General features: G+C 56.6%; 2 protein-coding genes across 3 annotated transcripts in view; one reads left to right on the forward strand and one right to left on the reverse strand.

Moving 5' to 3' along the window:
• P4HA2 (prolyl 4-hydroxylase subunit alpha 2) overlaps positions 1-19,370 on the reverse strand; it is an 85,064-nt gene that overhangs the window by 62,076 nt on the left and 3,618 nt on the right. The gene's annotated exons all lie outside the window — the stretch shown is intronic.
• PDLIM4 (PDZ and LIM domain 4) lies at positions 3,230-19,060 on the forward strand. 2 transcript variants are annotated; one of them, XM_517918.8, is made up of 7 exons: positions 3,230-3,412; positions 8,197-8,348; positions 12,058-12,139; positions 16,520-16,698; positions 16,908-17,071; positions 17,396-17,513; positions 17,630-19,060. In XM_517918.8, the coding sequence occupies exons 1-7, from the start codon at positions 3,320-3,322 to the stop codon at positions 17,832-17,834; spliced, it is 993 nt and encodes a 330-aa protein (XP_517918.2). In that variant the 5' UTR covers positions 3,230-3,319; the 3' UTR covers positions 17,835-19,060. The 2 variants fall into 2 exon arrangements, with proteins under 2 accessions (XP_517918.2, XP_001163139.1); XM_001163139.7 differs by lacking the exon at positions 17,396-17,513 and having other exon boundaries at positions 3,238-3,412; positions 17,630-17,816.

Consider the following 19,370-nt stretch of genomic DNA (forward strand, 5'->3'; position numbering starts at 1 on the left):
GGGAGAGGGGGCTGGGCCTTGAAGGAGAGATGTCTTGGCCTCCAGGAGCTGAGCCAGAATGGAGCAGACTCTACCTAGAGACCTGAGGCCACTAGGCCAGGGAGGAGCGGGTCAGCAGCTGAGCTCTCTGGCTAGCCCCCAGGGCTTCACGGGAAGGTATCCTCAAATATGGGCTGCCTCATCAGCTCCACCGCACCTCCCCACTCAGGGCTACATCAATTCTGGGCACTCTCCTGGATTGTCCTCCAGGTTGACCTCACCCTTAGCCTGAGGTTGTTCTTGTCCCAATCCTTCCCTCTTATTCTAGGCTCAGGCCCAACAGCATTCCCAAGGGTGTCTGCTCCTGCTGGAGCCTGCCAGCCCTGCCTGCCCATTGAGGAAAGAGCACCGTGACTTCTCCTGACCTTGGACAGACCTGGCTGCATACAGAAGGCCTGGGCATCGTGCCCTGAGCCACTGGGTGTGGCCTCGAAGGCAACAGAAGCAGAATTCTTCACCTTCCTAAGCCCCCTCATGCCCTCCCTGCGTCCCTCTGGGTCATGTCCAAAGGGTAAGCTAAGATAATAATTCCTGTAACTGTGGTGTTGTTAATAGCAAATGTTTTTTAATGCCTTGTGTGTGCCAAGTTCTCTGCGGGGTGCTGGAGAGACACAAATAAATAAGACAGACAGAGCCTCTGCCCTTATGGATGATGCCTGGACCCATCCCTGAGTACTCAATACGTACTTATGCAGAGAAGAACAATGCATGAAATAAGCAGTCTGATTATTCCCAGCAGCACAGACACCTGATGGGTGTGCAGTAAATACGTGAAGGCCACTAGGGCAGGGGTGATGTGTGACCTGGCCACCACACATCCCCACCCTGAAGAGGGCTTCCAGACCCTGTGACTGCCTTATGACTTGGTATTCCAGCATGATAGGGTCTCAGCAATACAGCAATCTCCCAGGACCAAGGCCATTACAGGGGAAAAGGAAATCTGAGGGCTTCCTTAAAGAACTTTCGGGAGAGTTGGAGAAGCCATAGAATCTGCAGCTTGTCTGACCTGCTGCCTAGAACTCAGGGTACCTTATGAGTGGGTTTATAGCATGGCCCCTAAGAAGGGCCACCCCCAAACTCCAGGTACAGAACCTGACCTGGCATCTCCCCTGTGGGAAGGCACAGTCAGAAGTAAGCCTCTGATGTTCTCTTAAGTCAGGGATGTCAACATGAGCTCATGTGAGGGAATGACTGGCCTGGACCCGGATCCTGCATCATTCCAATCTGTCCAGATGCTGCCCAGTGAAATGGGGAAGTTTATGGACCAGATTCTAAAAAATTCATCCAGAGTCCCCACCCCACCTCCACCTCCAAACTTGTGATAGAAGCCTTTGGAGATGGATTACACTGCCCAGAGACTCAGGGGCCAGGAAGGTCATATTCAGGAGGACCACTTCACATTCCCCCGGACAGAAGTAAACGGGTAATGAAGGAATTTCAGGATGGAGGCAAGGAGTGTAGGCAGTCTTTGGGATGTGAAATCGGGGGAAACAAGCAATGTATGAAGAGGAGTTTCAGGAATTCACTTTGGGATACATTGGGTGGAAGCTTCCACAGACCCTTGAGGATCCCTTCCCCCCAGAAAAGGTCTGCACTGTTTACATTCACTAGGACTCTTGGAGCCCAGCTGACAGGCCTCTGACCACAAGTCATGCTGTACACCAAACCCTCAGGACAGCCAGTGATAAGTGATGGCTGCCCCTTACTCTCTACCCCATTTAGTAGGGTCTAAGTCCTGGGGAGCTTCTGGCCTACAGACCTCAGAGAGACAATGCAGTGACCAGCTCTCCTGCTGGCCCTTCCACCTTTCTTCACTTGGGATCCAAGTCTGCAAGGGGCTGAGCAGAAACCTCCTCCACCACAAAGTGATGGAGAACAGCCCAATGGCTGGTGCTCTAATGGATTCAGACACCGCACCCCCGCCCCACACACACACCCCAAATACACTCCCATATAAACACCACTACCACACACCACTTGTTTCTCTCCCAGCTGAACAGATAGCAGCATCTTGCCTCCCACAGAGGCACCCACATTCTACTCTGAAGGGCCCCTCCCTTCCTTGGACTGCCCTAGGTTTGCGCCTCTCAAGCAGTTCTCCTCTTTGCGGGTTGTCAGAGACCCAGTGGACACATTTCATCCCACCACCTGTGAGGAGCCCAAGAGCAGGGTCCTTATCACAGCTTGACTAAAAGGACACATAAGGTTAAGGATTTGGGCTAAATGAGAGACCTCCACAGAGTCTGGAAAAGTAAACGGTGTCTCCCTGATGTAGCCAGATAGAAGTGCCGAGAGAACCAGAGGGAGGTCGGTGGTGCCATGGCATCTGCATTGGCTGTTCAAGTACATCCCCGGAGGATAATGGTTGGGAATGGAGAGAAGACCTTGGAGAGAGAAGGGCCCAAAGTGAAGCGCTGCATATATTTCTTCCCTTCACACTGCACAGCCACGACCCCAGCCGCTCCAGCTGCTACTTTCTCAGGAGACCTGGGGAAACAAAGTTCCTGGCAAAGGACGAGGGGAGGGGGCTGTGCAGACAGGGAGGTGGCCTGCGAGGAGCCTGCAAGCAGCAAGAGAAGGCCTGAATGTTCTGGGGAAGCAGGGACACCTTGCTTCCAGATACAAGTCAGGGACCACCTCTTCCAGGAAGCCTTACTGGCCTCCACAAACTAGTCTGAGGACCTTTCTGTGTCCACTCCCACGCTCGGCGCTGCCTGCTGTCGTCTTGGGTCTGCGTCCCCGGCCCAGTGCTGCGCAAGCCCCTGGTTCATAGGGTTCTTGGTTCAGAGAGCTCCTCATACGGCAGGATGGGCCGCAGGTGTGCCAGTCGGGCCCATGAGGAGGTATCTGAGCTGGGGCAGCCCCATCCCCCAAGTGGGCCCTCCATCCCTCCTCGGGCTGGAGCACCGCCCCTAAAAGCGACTTCAAAGGGCCGGTGTCGACAGCCGGGTTTGGGTCCGCGGCCTGCAGATCCAAGGCCCGAGCAGGATCCAGGCCGTCGGGGCCGTCCGAACGCGGGGATCTCTGAGAGCTGGGTGGGGGTGCCGGGTTGCCGGCAGCCGGGGCTGAGGGCGAGTCCTCAGAGCCCCCCGAAGTGGGAGGGTCGGGCCGGCCGCGGGGCCAATCCAGGCGCACAGTGAGCGGGGGCGGGGGCTGGGCCGAGTGGGGACAGGGGCGGGCGGGCCGGGGGCGGGGCGCGGCGTCCAGGCGGCGGCGGCGGCTGCGGCGGCGGCGGCTCCTCAGAGTCCGGCTCAGGCTCCGGCTGCGGCTCCAGCCCGCGATGCCCCATTCCGTGACCCTGCGCGGGCCTTCGCCCTGGGGCTTCCGCCTGGTGGGCGGCCGGGACTTCAGCGCGCCCCTCACCATCTCACGGGTGAGTCTGGCGGCTGCGTGGCGGCAGGGCGGTCCCGGGTCTGAGACCCGGTTCTCGCGGTCCGCCCAGGACCCAGATCCCCTGTGTATCCGAGGCTTGAAGGCGGAGGGTTGGCCTAGGCGCCCCGCATGCTGTAGAGGCGGCTTCCAGGCAGAGCAGGCAGCCCCGGCCGCCCTCCTCCCACGCTGAGCCTGTCTGCCGGATCCCGCGAAGAATCTCCCAAGAGTTCACGCACCCGCCTCCCTGCTGGCCTCATCTGGGGGAGCCACTGTGGACCCGGGAAGGACCCGCGGAGATGGGCCAGGGGTCTAGACAGCTCTACAGAGGCCCAGAAACTCTTCAGACTCACCCCCTGCCTGAAGATCTGGGGCAAAATGATTTAGAGCCCCCCTTCCCCTATCAGGGGTCCCTGCCGGCAGAGCTTGGTGACCCAGGGAGGTCTGGGGTCTTCGCTGAATCTGAGAAGACAAAGGTCCATCCACTTCCCACTTTGGGCGTGAGTCAGTCTCTCATTCATGACCTCAGTCACCCTAAGGGGAAGTGACCAGGAGGAATTTTGGCTTCCAGGGGAAAGGGAGACTTAACTGTGAGGTTGTGAGACCCCTCCCCACAAGACGACACAAAGCCGGGGGCCAGGACAGCCTCAGGCCCGTTCCTCAAGTTTCCCAGGGCCCTGCCTTGCCCACAGAGAAGGAAAAGGAGCCGGCACAGCCCTGGAGCGTGGCTAGTCTGAGGATAGAGGAGTGGAGGAGGTGACTCAGGCCCTGTTTGAGGGGGTGCCTGTCTAGGGGAGACAGGATCCTGGCCCAGCCTCGATGTCCTCGTGATGGAGGGCCAAAAGAGAGGACTCAGACCCTGCCCTTGGGGGTCCCCAGCCTAAGGGACAGAAGAGGAGAGAACCCAGGCCCTGCCCTTGGCGGCTCTCAGTCTGGAAGGAGCAGAGGAGATGACCTGAAACCATCTGACGGCCATCCCTTGCTCCCACACAGGCTGATCTTGTCTTTGGGGGCCTGTGTCAGAGGCACAGAGAAGCACCTTCCCCCACCCTACTGCCACCTCTTGCCATGGGGGCTGGGCCAAGCCGGCTGGGCTTTAAGAGACTTCTCTCCAGTTCTTGGGAGGGGGTTGGCACCAGGTGGAGCGTGGAATCATGGAATCCCATTTCTGGGGGCCAGGGTGACAGGCAGGCCCAGCTGTCCTAGGAGGCTTCCCACATCTGCCCTCACTGCCAGGTCCCTGGGGCCGAGTGAGGTGGGCCTTCAACACATCCCGGAGCCTTTCATCTCCTCTTTCCTATAGGATTCCTGCTGTGTGTGTGTGTGTGTGTGTGTGTGTGTGCGCGCGCGCACGCAAGCCTGTGTCTGCTTGTGTGTGTCATGCTGTGTGTCCGCTGAGGGGGCTGGTGGGGACACTAAGCGGGCTGGCCAGGCACCCTGGGCGTGAGGCCGCTGACAGGCTCAGTGGCGGCGGCTGACGGCTGCAGGCGGCAGGGAGCTGAGACATCTGTTGCCCACGCGGCTGCCTGCCCTCCGAGGAAAGGCCTCCACACGTCACAGCTGCGGCTGTGGCAGCGGCAGCAGCAACAGCCTTGTTTGGAGCTGACTGGGGATGCAGGCCCCAGGCAGGCAGTCTGGGAGAAGGTTTGCCAGGAAGAGCCTCCTTTGTCCCCCAAAGTCACGCGGCAGCAGCTCAGGCCCAAGGAGCCAGGATGGCTGAGGTTGGGTTTGGGTGGGATCTGGGGAGATTTACAGCGCTGGGGAGGCACAGGCCACAGCTTGCCTAGCAGGTACCTCTGGGGCAGGTCTACAGGGACTGAAGATATGTGGGAGTGTCTTCACCAGTGGGGCTCAAGATCCAGCCCCTCCCTTGCTTCCAGGACCTCCCCTACGCGGGACCTGGTAGGGAGGGACAGCCTCACACAGACAGGGAGGAGGCTATCGGCCCGGCAGGGCTGGGGGCTTGCAATCTCAGCCCATGAAGCCTCCAGGAGTCCCAAGAACATCATCCGGGGCTCCTTCCCCACAAGCTGTAATGATGGCTGGCCTTGGCCAAGCATCCAGGGTGTGCCAGGCCCTACCCTAATGGGTGTTGGTAACAGCTCCCTCCAGTCCCTGGAGTGAGCACCACCTTATGCCCAGCCTCCTGTGGGGGCTTTACATGCCCTGTTTTTCTCAAGTAGTCCTTACAACAGCCTTTAGAAGTAAGGACTCCCTCTGGCCTTACATAGATGGAGACCCAGGCACAGAGAGGCTAATGTAATCAACCCAGAGAAGCAGAGTGGAGACAGGAGGAATCCAGGCAGTCTGCAGTTTGCTGTGACTGTGTAGGACAATGTGGCACCTGGTTCTGACTTGGACTCCCAGCCCACCACATCTAGGCTGGGTGGAGCAGGGGCTGGGAATGCAGCCACTACTGGTGAGGGGCTGATTCATGCCCTCACCGCCCACCTGACTTCACTGTTCCTGTCTCTGTTCCTTCTTTCTGTTTATCCTGTGCTTAGGAGCTAGACGGATCGGCCTGAATTCTACTCTGTCCTGTGACTTCCCTGCTTAGAGCCCTCCATGGTTCCCAGCCACCCAGGAGAAATGCCAGCTTCCCACCCGGGTGTACAAGACTCTGCAATATCTGGTCCCTGCCTCTTCTCTGACTTCATCTCTTCCACTCTCCCCTCACTCATGATGCTCCGGCCATACAACCTTCCTTCTTCTTTTTCTCCAGATATGCCATTATACATGCTGGTCCTTCTGCCTGGAACACTATCTCTCCCTCAGATACTCTCTTTTCCCTTACCCCTTTTGGAAGAAAAATGCAGGTGTTAAGAGCATAGTTTTAAATTTGGAACCAGGTGGCCTGGATTGAAATCTTGATTCAGTCTTTTATCAATTAACTATCCTTCTGTACTTCTCTGGACCTCCGTTTCCTGATCTAGGAAATGGGCTTGCCTTCAGGATTAATGAGATAATGCATGTAAAGGTGACTGGGAGAGTCACAATTTCTTGGCCTCACGCCCTCTCTGACCAGAACTCCCCTAGCTCAATAGAGCTGGCAGCATCCCAGCCACCACTGCTTTCAAGAAACTTCCTCTGCCCACAGAAGCCTGAATGCACCCCTTGTGCTGGCTGAGTCATCCTGCCGCAGTTAGCCGCCCCCTGAAGAAAGACTCCTCTCCAGTGTGGGGACTGGGGCATGGCATCCCTCCCCCAAGCTTCTTTCTCTTCATCTGTAAAATAGGGATGAGAACAGCCTCTGCCTCACCAGGTGGTTGAGGGGTTGCTGTGAGCTAGTTATGGGTAAAGCATAGAGCCCAGGCCCTGGCACAAGGCAGGTATCCATGAAGGGGAGGAGGCAGAGGATGGCCTTGAGGGGAGGGTGGGATGGTGCCAAGTGGGTGTCTCCCCCAGGATGACAGGCTTGCACAGGTGCCCAGGCCCTACAAATGAACATTAATGATGGGCTGGTTGGCTGAGGGTGTCATGCTTCAGAAGAACGTTTCCTTGAGGCAGCCTACTTCAGGGCAGGTCAGCTTGGGCAGTGCCAACACCAGGCCTCCAGCCAAGGAGCTGCCAGCACCTCAGCTTTGTCCACTCGCTACTGAGACCTGGCTGAACTGAGCCCAGCTGGGCTTCCAGGAGTTCCCACCAGTAGGAGCTCCCACCCAAAAGAATGGGGTCACTGGCAGCTTTTGAACCAGCTGGGCACTGGCTGGAGAGGCTGGGTAAGAAATCTATTTCTAAAGGCTATGTTGGGGTCAAGGCAGGGTGAGGGGTGCTCCATGGCCTGGATTCCCCTGAGTTGCTTACTTAGATATCTCTGTGAGTCTAACTCCACCCCCCATTCTAGCCTTCTTCAGTTGACCAGCATTGTAAGAGCTTCTGGGTGTGAACACTGCTTGACCCCGAGGGGTCAATAGTGGCACTGAGGTAGCCTGAGTTCCTGTCCTGCAGGGGAAGTAGAGGTAGAATTCTGACCCCCAAATGCAGGCTGTCAGCTGGAACTGGATGGCCCTGGACTTGCTCAGGGAGGTGATGTTCAGACCTTCCCATTTTAATTATAATGAAGTATTAACATGAACAGTGTAGGGGGAAAAGGTGGTCATGGGAGCACACTGGGTAGTGAGATCCCAGAGAGGCTCCCAGAGGAAGTGGCCTCTATGCTGAGATCTGAAGGATGAGGATGTGGGAGTCAAAGGAATGTTCCAGGTGGAGGGAGCAGCTTTTGCAGAAGTGTAGAGGTGAGTGATATATGGCGCCTGTGAGCACCCCATAGACATTCACATGGTCTGGACAGAGTGTGGGTGTGGAGGTGGGGATGAGAGTTGAAATCAAGCAAGTAGGAAGGCAAGGTCACTAAGGGTTTGAATATTAGGTCAAGGTGTGTAGTCTGTCTGGTTGGGGCCTTGTCTGTGTAGGGTATCTGTGATATGTCCATGCTGTGTATGTATCTGTGAGCACCTATGTCTCCATGTGTCTCTGTGTCCCCTGCATGTCCTTGGGCACATACGCAGGCTGCAAGAACAACATCCATTTGTCCCAGCCCAGAGGAAGCCCTTCTCGTATATCCTCATGCCCTGCCAGGCCTCCAGGTGCTGGAGTTGGAGGTGTTTCCAGCAAGGCTGTAGCCAGACTACATGGGGACCTCAACCAGCCACTCGGCTTGCCCATCCACAGGCCATGCTGGTAGCAGGCCACACTGGCTAGGTTCTGAGGTTGGAGGAGGCCTAGGGCACAGCTTGCAGCAAGGCCACATCATGACTGTGCCCAGCCATCTGGCTTGTCTGCTCGCAGGTCCATGCTGGCAGCAAGGCTGCATTGGCTGCCCTGTGCCCAGGAGACCTGATCCAGGCCATCAATGGTGAGAGCACAGAGCTCATGACACACCTGGAGGCACAGAACCGCATCAAGGGCTGCCACGATCACCTCACACTGTCTGTGAGCAGGTATGCACAGGTGGGCTGGGCTGGGAGGATGGAAGGACGAGGTGGGCAGTTATGGGCAGCTGGCATTTTGGGTGAGCCCAGCTTCACACAGCCTCTCTGCCTCAGCTTCTGGGTGCCCCATCCAGGAACAGTCCCAAGGAGTAGCACTTTCATGGGGGCCTGGCAGATACTGTTTAGAGTTATAGCTTAAGAAGGGAAGAAATCCCCTTTTAACTTAGACTAGAAGTGTGTTGGGGCACTTATGGCAAGTGTTGCAGGCAACTGAAATAAGACCTTGAATAGCCTCTGGGGCATTTGTTTCAGTCCTTTCCCCTCCCCTGAGTGACCAGCTTGATGACCATTTCAAAGTAGTTTCTTGTGCAACACCTCATTTAACCCTCATTTACCAACTTAAAAAAGGGCTACTATAGTCCCCACTTCACAGATGAGACAAGTGAGGCTCAGAAAGGTTAGATGGTGCTTAAAGTCACACAGAGAGGGAGTGGGGTAGCAAAATTTGATTTTGGGGCTCTCTCCTAAGACTACAGACCCTTTACTTGGCTGCTGACTACTCCTACCAGCCCCTCAGCTGCCCTGCCACAGCTGTCGCCACCGTGGCCCACACCTCTGCCCTGGTTAAATCTGGATTTGGGAAAAGTTCCCACTAAGGACTGTGTAATGCTTTGCAGCCAATCAAGAAGGGGAGGACAGGGGGTTACCAAGCCCATCTGTGCCCCATAAATGATCCTGGGATAGAAGGTCCACTGGGGGTGGGGGTGGGGGGACCCAGCCTTGCTCAGGTCCTGGGTCTTTACTCAGCTCTGAGAAGCAGTTGGCCTAAGCCTGGCTGAGTGGGATCTCCCCACTTCCCTGCCCACCTCGATCCACAGAAGTCGGGCATAACTTATCAGCTCTGCCGTGTTCACTGCTGAGGGGACTTCCATGACCCCCTGTGGAAGTACGTGGGCAAAGCCTCCCCAAACCACAACACAGCTAACCATGCCTCTGAGCTGGCAGGGTGGGAGGTAAGCCATTGGCTTGGAGCCATTAAACATAGTGAAAAGGCCTGTGAGGTCAGCCCTGTTTGTGCTTGGCCCTGGCACACGGTGAGGATGCTCCATCTTTGGAGTTCAGCAAAGCTGGTCCTCATCCAGCCTCTGGAGCCTTAGGTGCCCAGATGACCTCTATGAGCCCGGGTTTCCTTTCCCATTAATGGATCACATTCATCACCCTCCTCCAGACTGAGATACAGGCTGGATGGGGGAAATGTCAGCATTGCTCTGCCCATGAGTGACCTCTGAAGCCTCCCCACTTGGCTGGGATCCTGGCCCCTGACTCACCTCCAGCCTTGACTCTGTGTGGCTGAACAAGGGCAGCCCTAGTGGTAGTGGAGTAGTGGGGAGGAGTGCCTCAGAGGGGGCCTGAGTCAGGAGCTTCTCAGAGTGTATGATGTCAGCGGAGGGTGGTGGGGTGGAGGTCCCCCTCCTTCTTTCCTTCCTTCCTTCCTTCCCCGGTCCTTTGTTCCAAACCAGGCATGGATGGAGCCAGAGGTCCACTGACCTGTTCCACTCTGAGCATTTCAGCCCCAAAATGTCACTGGCCATGGAGCAGATGAGAGCACATTCTCTACTATTACAGAGCTGGGTTGAGAATTATGCTCATAATTTTACCCATAAAAGAGAGAGAGGGAGAGAGAACTATGCTGTGCTCCAGAAAGTGATTTAATCTCTTGAGCCCATAACTTCCTCAACCAAAAATACGGACCATCTTGCGCTCTGGACATTGAGTGATGATGTACCAGGCCTGCTCAGTCAGAGTGAAAACCTGAGTCCTGCCCTGCAGCCGCCATCTCCAGCCCTCACACATGCAGACTCTGGGGGATCAAGACATGAGGGCCACCTTGACCTTCTGAGCCAACATTTATTCTCCTGGACACTTGCCCACCTGCAAGCTTTCTGACTCTGCTCCCTATCTTGCCTGGTATGCCAGGACCTATGCCTGGCCCCCAACGACACTCCTCCCCGCCCCCACAACACACACCCACACAGCAAGGGCTCTGCAGTAAATCAGCCTGTTGAGCTGGCTGGAGTGAGCTACCCTGTGCTCTCACTCCCGGGGTTCTACCCCAGACCAGCTTCCCTATCTGCCCTCTTGTGTACAGAGAGCTCTAATCCCCCCACCAACTCCCCCACAGAATGAAAAGTGTATCAAAGGCCCAGCTTCCCCACTGGGCTTCTTTTGCTTTGAGCCCGAAGCCAGGCATTCAACAATCCAAGCAAAATCACACTTCCTGGGCATGTTCTATAGGTCCAGGACCTTTCTGACATCAACTCCAACACTGAGGCCACTGATAGAGTCTCTGTTGTCCATCACATGTGGCCCAAGGTACCTTTGCACAGCCTACCCTTTGCCTGTCATTTTGTTTAAAGAGCCCAGCCTGGGATGGGGGTTGACACATGATTAAGCCCTTCATTCTGATCTGATGCATTGGGCCACATTAATGGCTCTGGGTACTTTGTGCCCTTTGACCTTAGACGTCAGGCTTGTACTGCTCTTCTGGGCAGAACTTCAGGGAAGTTGAAGGCCAAATAGCCACACAAGTTGTCCCAGCTTTATCCCAGAGGAGTTCTGAGTAGATAGAGGCCACAGTTAGAGCTGTGAGTTAGGGTACCCACTTGGGAGCCTGGTTGAGGGGGCTAGAGACAGGGACTATGGGGCTGGTGTTGCCCTGGGGCAGCAGAGCTCTAATACCAAAGGCCTGGAGTAGAGAGGTAGCCTCCAAGGGACTAAAGAATGGGCAGAGGCGAGGAAGTGCAGAGTGAGTATGGACCATAGGCATAGATAGATTATTAAAACCCTCAACTGAAGGGGGCAGAAGAGGCAGGGGCAAGCTGCTAGGTCAGTAGTGAGACCTTGAGAAGCCTCAGGAGGCTTCGTGGGGTGAGTTGGAGGGCATTATTCCCCTTTGGTCTAACCAGCCTCACCTCATACCCACCTGCCAGTCCAGGGTCCATGCCCCTTCCTGGCCTGCCTTCTCACAGGGCTACTGAGTGACAGGGCTGGGCCTTAGGCACGTAGCCTCTCGGCCTGCCTGCCCTGCTTATGGCAGGTTTATGATGTTTTTCTCCCTCCTGAGTGGTGTTTGGCTTTTAGTTTCTATGGCGAAGCAGGAATTTCCTAATGGCCTGTTTCCCATCTGGGCTGGGCAGACTCAGTGATGACTCTGCCGGCAGCAGCAGCAGGAGGAAAGACACACCCCTCAGAGCCTCCATTCCACCTACCCCAGAGCCGACGGACGCCTGACCCCACACCCCACCAGAGGCTGTAGATGCCCAGAGGATGCGTGGATGGGCTTCTAGCTGGTCAATGTGTGAGGCCTGGCTTGCAGTGCTATAAGCTGGGCCTCTTTGAGCTGAGCTTCTGTAGGCCACGAAGAGGGTGGAAGATTAGGGAAGACACAGGGCTTCTCCTGCAGCCTCTCCAGGAACCAGACCAGAGAGGGATTGGGCAGCCGATGGGGACAGAAGCATATAGCCCTACCCCAGGAGGAGGGCAGCTAGAGTTGTGGCTCATTGCCACAACAGTCACCATTGTGGTACAGGGGAAAGCACCAGAGTGGTGGTCTTCTACCTGCAGGGCACAGCCCAGAGCCCAGCCCCTCTTGATCCTGGCTCCCAGGCATGGTGGGCATGGTAGGAGACATATCTGACCATCACAATTTCTGCCACAGGCCTGAGGGCAGGAGCTGGCCCAGTGCCCCTGATGACAGCAAGGCTCAGGCACACAGGATCCACATCGACCCTGAGATCCAGGTATGTACAGACACTGCCTGGCCTGGCCTGGCTCAGAGCATGCAGGTTCACCTGCACTGAGTGTCCTCACTGGGGCTCTCAGATACCCAAGACAGAGACTGAAGCAGAAGTTTTCTCTGGACCACATCCATACCCCATCCCATGTTCCTCAGATGATGAGCACCTGGTGTGGGCTCTGTCTCTACTCCGGGCAATCCTGGATTCTGGACCAAGGTGCCTATGATGTCCAGGATCTGGGCTAGGCCTTGGTTTGCGGCTATCACACAGCCAGCTGGAGTTCACTCTGGTGCTCAGTGATGCCAGACCAGGAAGAAGTCACTGTGCTTGCAGCGGGGGAGATTGGTGGCAGTCTCAGGCTGTGGAGTGACCTCAGGCTATGGGACACTCCTCTGAGTGCCCTATCCAAGCCTGAAGTTCTCTCCTGGCCATCCTGTGGTGCTTCTAGCAGAACTTAGGCTGCAGGCCTGTCTGCCCAGTCACCTTTCTGTGTGTGATAGAAGTCATATCTCTGGTCCTGTCCTCAAGAAGAGTGAGGGGGTCAGGCTGTTCTAGGGCCTTGTTTTGCCATGGCATAAGAAGTAGCCAAGTGGGGATGACTGAGGTATCCAGAGCCATCTCTGGGCCACAGAGTTTGGGCAAGGAGACTGGGATAGTCTGTGATGGAGCCAGAACCATGGGACCCAGCATGTGGGACTATTGCCTCCTGGGCCTGCCTTTGTCCACCCTCTCAACATGAAAGAAAAGGGGCCAAGGCAGGGAGAGGCTTCACTGAACCAGAGGGAAGGATGTGCCCCAGCTTCTCCCTCACTATCTACCTCAATCCCATCTTGCTCTATTCCCTACACTGCCTGGCTGGCATCCCTGGAGCCAGATGCTTACCACCTTCCAGGCAGTGCCCATTCTGGCAGGGGAAAGGCACTTAGAAGTTCTGGGCTAGGGGAAGCCAGGGGCCAAAGGAGCCCAGAGTAGTCACATGACTCAGACAAGGAGTCAAGGAGTGCTTCCTGGAGGAAGGGGTATTGAAGCCAAGACCTGAAGGGCTAGGAATGGTAAGGCAGGCAAAGGGGTATAGGGAGAGGAAGTGTGGCCCAGAGGTGAGGTCTTGCACCACAAGTTCAGAGAAAAGAAAGGTCCAGGGGAAGGGAGGACAAGATGGAAGGAGTGAGAGGACAGAGGTGAGAGATGAGGTGGTGGAGCAGGGCCACAGAAAGGTTCTTGGGCTTCTCTATCCTGGACCTCAGCTGTTCTTACAGGGATTCATGGCCACATCTGTGTCTCAGAAACTTGCTCTGATGGCCCCATGGACCCCAGACCTTAGGGGTAGGGGTACATGTTGCCATAGACAAATGAGCCAGGTTTGCCACAGGCCAGGCAGAGGGGAGCAGCAGGGTGTGGGCCCCAAGCTCATGCATGAGGCCCAGCCTCCCTCAGAGGTAGCAGTGCCAGGATGACGTGGTGGGGAAGGGGTTCAGTCTTCCAGAAGAGGCTCAGGGCCGGTAGGCCTGGGAGGCTGGCGACTGTAGAGCAGCTCCCCCTGCCCCCACACTTGTTCTCATTGACTCCCTTGAAGACCAGGCTGCCAGTGGCTCAGACTGGAGAAGGAGGGAGTTTCCACAAGCACCAGGGCAGCCCCTCAGCTGCTGCCCCACTTTTGTACTTAAAAGGTCATGGGCTCCATGGGTGGTGACAAAAACACCCCCACCCCACCCCTGCAGGGCTGAGTCCTTGCTAACACAGACACAGGGCCCATTGTCCCTATGCTGCTCCCACCCTCTGCCTGAGTGGGGGTGTTGGGGAGGGGGTGGAGCTAGCTGGAGCCATCGAGGAGGAGGAAACCACAGTTGGCCCTAGGACCAGCACAAGGTGCCCTGGCACACATCCCCGAGTGGGATGGGACAGGGCCAGCTGGAACTTCAGGCCCACCTTCCCTGTGGGGCGATAGGAGAACCTCCTTCTCTCAGGCCTCTTGTGGGAACACAGGAGGCACTTGGCCTAGCCCAGGGTGGAGGAAGGATAGTAACTTATTACTATCCTTCTGGGTTAGTAGGGTTTTCTGGAAGGAGTGGCAATTATGCTCAGAACCAGGTGATGGGGAGAAGCAAGTCAGGTGGAGCAGGTAGTCCTTGCACACTCAGCCTGTCCTCCCCAGACCAGCAGAGAGCTAGAACTGAGCCTCTAGGAGATGGCACCTGCTCATCTGGACTCAGCGCCTGCCTCCATCCAAGTTGAGTGTCCCAAAGCAGGTAGTTACCCCCATCCTGCTGAAAAATCCACTGAGGCTTCAACAACCAAGTGGGCAGCAGGCTGGTTCTCAGAGCAGAGGAGCATATGGTACGAGGTGTACCACCCACAGAGGGGGAAAATACAGGACTAGGGGCCCAGGAATTCCCCTGACAGCCATTCATCCAACGAGTATGTGCTTTGTGCCAGGCACTGTGCAATTGTCTTATTTCATCTCCACAAGGAACCTGATGTGGAAAGCATCACATTCCCCAGCTCATAGATAAAGAAACAGGTTCAGAGAGGTGAAGAGACTTGCCCAGTTAGGGGATAACCCTGGGACTCAAACTAAAACTGAGGTAGCCATGTGTGTCCTAGCCACAGAGTTCAGGCCTAGAGAGGCAGCTGCATGGGTGACCGTGGGAGGGGCAGTGGCTCTGATGGCCCTGCAGTGGACCCCTGCACCCTGCTGGGTAGGGGTGAGTGAGGGCCTCCTTCCTCCCAGTCCCAGTCCCTCCAACTCCTCCCTCCCACCGAAGCCTCCGCCTGGAGGCTGAGCCCCACCCCCACTGGCCACAGCCCATCTGGTCCCCATTAGAGGCCAGCCCTGCCTGCATGCCTGCCCGACAGACACACGTGTGAGAGCGCTCAGGTTTCTCAGGGGCTTTTGTTGGGCCTGATGTGGATAGGGGTTTTCCTGTTGCTGCTGCATTGATGGGGGCCACCTGGGCAGCAAGACCCTCCCGTTTGTCTGTTGGGGTGGGGGAAATGGAGGGGGGCCCACCCAACTGCTGGTCTGCCTGTTCCCCAGGTTCCCACCCTACAAAAAGCAGGGGACACTCAGGGCAGAACCCCACAGGCTCAACTATGCCTCAGAGCTTCCTAAGTCCAAACCAGGGCTCTTTCCACTATGATAGGCATCCTTTCCTGTCCACACTGGGCTGTCTGTCCACACTGGGCTGTCTGTCCACACTGGGCTGTCTGTCCACACTGTAGAGCAGAGGAGGTTTACACGTCACTCCCAGGCTGAGGCTAAGACCTACCCCATGGCCTGGCCTCAGACATCATCCTAAAATCAGGCTGCTCTGGCTACTAGCCCAGTCTCAGCTATGGAGGCCACTATGGCCATTCCCAGGGTGACCAGTGCTGGCTCCAAGTCTCTGTAACCATGCACATGTAGTTAGTTGTATGTAGGGAGATTGGTAGGTGCATATGTGTTGTCCTTATGTGTGTGTGTGTCTTTAAAGCATAATTGCGAGAGTGTGCATGCCCCTATTTACATTGCTGTGGGGTGCTTGTGTGCACTTGCAAGCTGGGAACAGCACAGCTCTGGACTCTGCAGGGACAAAGATCCCCAGTCCCCACTCAGACCCACACACACAGAGATACTGCCCTCTCCTCATGGCTGAGGGGGCAGGTTCAGGACACTCCCACCCAAAATGTTTCAGCCATGGGCACCAGGCTGGCTGTGGGGTAGTGGGGCAGAGAGCCTTGAGCCCTAGCCTGGTCTCTGCCCCTCATCTGCTGTGCCTGCAGAAGGCTACTCATTGTGGCCTGGAAAGCAGGAAATGGGGGACAGGTGTAGGCCCAGAAGGGGCTGACCTCACAATGGCACTCTTGAGCCTCAGCCTGCCCAAAGGGCCTTGGACACATGACAGTCAAGGACCCTTTCTGGCTGTAGGACAGGAGTTACCTTTTTTGAGTTCTCAGCCATGGGCCTACCCAGTACCCACCACAGTTCAGGAAGGTGAGAAGGCTTGGCACCAGGGCCACCTCTGTCAGGAGGCCACATACTCTGCTGTAGCCACACAGACCTTAGGCTTCTTGGGATAGGCCTGCCCCAGTACTGTCCCTTCCTGAGTGGTGGTGGGCAGAACCACTGCAGGGCTCACAAGCCCAGGGTGAGTCTCAGCTGCCCAGGTTTTTGTGTCTGACTTTCCAAGGACATTTCTCATTTCTGCAGGGGCATAGCCAGTCCCCAGGCCCAGCCCTTCCCCAGAAATCCCTTCCCTGGCTGAGCACCACAGGCCAGAGATGCCGAAGCAGAGGAAGCCAACTGACATCCACCACCTGGCACAGCACAGCAGGGTGGGGGTGGGGTGAACAAGGAATGGCTGGAGGCCAGAGGGTCTCCCAGTGCCTTAGGCCTCTCTCTCATAGGACGGCAGCCCAACAACCAGCAGGCGGCCCTCAGGCACCGGGACTGGGCCAGAAGATGGCAGACCAAGCCTGGGATCTCCATATGGACAACCCCCTCGCTTTCCAGTCCCTCACAATGGCAGCAGCGAGGCCACCCTGCCAGCCCAGATGAGCACCCTGCATGTGTCTCCACCCCCCAGGTAGCACAGAGATGCCTTCGGTGCCATGCCCAGAACCCATCTTAACCCTTGATCCCTCAAATCTCACCCAGTCCCACTCTGACCCCTGACACTTGATCCTTGGGTCTTAGCTGGTTGCATTCTGACTCATAAGCCTTACCAGACCCCGAGTCCACAGGGTGAAGGCTGGAACTGCATCCCTTCCTCCTCTATTTCTTTCTCTCTCCCAGCGCTGACCCAGCCAGAGGCCTCCCGCGGAGCCGGGACTGCAGAGTCGACCTGGGCTCCGAGGTGTACAGGATGCTGCGGGAGCCGGCCGAGCCCGTGGCCGCGGAGCCCAAGCAGTCAGGCTCCTTCCGCTACTTGCAGGGCATGCTAGAGGCCGGCGAGGGCGGTAAGACGCCTGCCACCTGTCCCCATCTGCCTTCCCACTCCCTGCAGTGCCCAGGTTGCCCCCTAGCGACCCCACGTCCCGCCTCGCAGTCACCTGCCCTCTTCGGTCTCTGCGGCCCGGTCCCACGCCCTTGCTACAACCTTGCTACGCCCTGGCTTCCTGATTCCCGCTCCACCCCCTGTCGCTGCGCCTCACCCCACGCCCGCCAAACCCGTTCCCCAGTCTCGGGTGCCGATGGCCAGTCTGGCGCCCAACCAAACACCCCACAGAAATGGAGTTCTGACCTCCTCACCCCGTTCATGCCACCTACGCTCCGGGTTTCAGGGGATTGGCCCGGGCCTGGCGGCCCTCGGAACCTCAAGCCCACGGCCAGCAAGCTGGGCGCTCCGCTGAGCGGCCTGCAGGGGCTGCCCGAGTGCACGCGCTGCGGCCACGGTATCGTGTGAGTAACCGCCCCCGCTGCCCTTCCCGGACCCTAGCCTTCCAGGGCCCTGGATGCGGGCGCAGTCGTGAACCCATCAGTTACTCGACGCTGTCCTGTCTCGTTCCCCCCATCAGGGGCACCATCGTCAAGGCACGGGACAAGCTCTACCATCCCGAGTGCTTCATGTGCAGTGACTGCGGCCTGAACCTCAAGCAGCGTGGTTACTTCTTTCTGGACGAGCGGCTCTACTGTGAGAGCCACGCCAAGGCGCGCGTGAAGCCGCCCGAGGGCTACGACGTGGTGGCGGTGTACCCCAATGCCAAGGTGGAACTCGTCTGAGCTGGGACCCTGCTCCCACCCCTGCTTCTTAAGGTCCCTGCTCGGCCGGTGTAAATATGTTTCACCCTGTCCCTCTAATAAAGCTCCTCTGCTCCACCTTGAACCTGTCACCTGGCCTGCCACCCTCCTGCACAGGCCATGCATGGCTCCCGAGTACAGTAGCATCTGCTCAGGTGCCAGGCATGTCCTAGGCTCTGGGTGCAGTAGTGAGCAGGACGGGCACCATGCTGCCCTGAAGGGGGCCACAGCCTGGGTGGAAGGCAGACCTGAATCACAACGGGCCAGCTCTAGTAATACGAAGGTGAGGTCTGGGATGCTGCGTGTGGCGCGACGACAGGAGGTATGACCTGGGTGGGGTCAGGGAAGGTGTTAGCTGAGAACTAAGAGATGAGGGAGGCACAAACTCTGCACGGGGGAACTGTGTGTGCAAAGGTGAGCTGGGGGCGAGAAAGGCCTCTGTGGCCGTCATCGGCACTAGCGGGTTGGGGGTGGTGGCGGGGTGCTGGCAGCCTCAGGAGCGATCGCTCCCCTGGAGAGGGTGATTGAGTGTGGAGATCTCCGGGGCCGCCGCGGGCCGTCTGCACTTCTGTTCCAGGTTTTTCTGGCATTTTCTGTTCCAGGTTTCTTCCACCCACGAGCACTTTATTCTCCTCCGAGACCCCCTTTTCTTCCCCTTCCTCTCTCTCCCACCAGGGGGCGCGCTTAAATTTCCAGACAGAGACCAGAAGGAAGGTTTAGAAAGAAAAGAACACTTGCCCAGGGCAGCTTTGCCCTCCAAGAGGCTCCCTCCTGTCTCTAAGTCAATTCCACCCCTCCTCGAAGTCCCGGCTTCCACCCCTCTCCTCAGAGTCCCGGCGTTTACCTCGTGGTGGGTTTGCCTTGGGCCTTTCATGCCCCGGCTGCACACATCGTCTGTGAATTGTGGCTGTTCACTCCCGAGGATGTGTCCTAGACTCCGGGTCGCGTGGATCTACCCTCTAGTTTACTTGCTCGGGACAAGAAACTGACTCGTTTTATTTAGTGCCTATTTAGCGAGCCCAGAGTAACGTACATTTGTGCTGTTTTCAATTTTGTGCTATCGCAAATCACAAACTGTTATCAATTCACATTCATCATCAGCACGAGACAGTACCCATTTCCTTGTGCTCCTGCCAGCTCAGGATATTATGTTTCTTTTTTCATTTTTGCCAGTCTGTTAAGTAAAATGTCATATGCGTTTGTTTTAATTTGCATTTCTCTGATTACCAGTGCTGAACATTCAATTTTTGAGCATTTATGGTGTGTTTGCTGGGTGCCTAGCACTAAGGGAACAGAGTGGTCCTCACTCTCAAAAGAGCAGTTCTTGTGTAAGTTACCCCAAACCCTTCATGATTTTTTTCCAAGGCTTATTTAACTTCTTCTTAATGATTGGTAGGAACTTCTCCTAATTTTGTACGAATCTTTGTTACTGGATTCTGGTCATCTGATCTATTTCCCTGTTAATGTATAATTACTACTGTGTTGGAGTTTAATAACCAATCTCTCCTCCTTGTTGGT

Source organism: Pan troglodytes, chromosome 4 (genome assembly GCF_028858775.2).
Source record: "Pan troglodytes isolate AG18354 chromosome 4, NHGRI_mPanTro3-v2.0_pri, whole genome shotgun sequence".
In the NCBI taxonomy this organism is placed as follows: Eukaryota; Metazoa; Chordata; class Mammalia; order Primates; family Hominidae; genus Pan; species Pan troglodytes.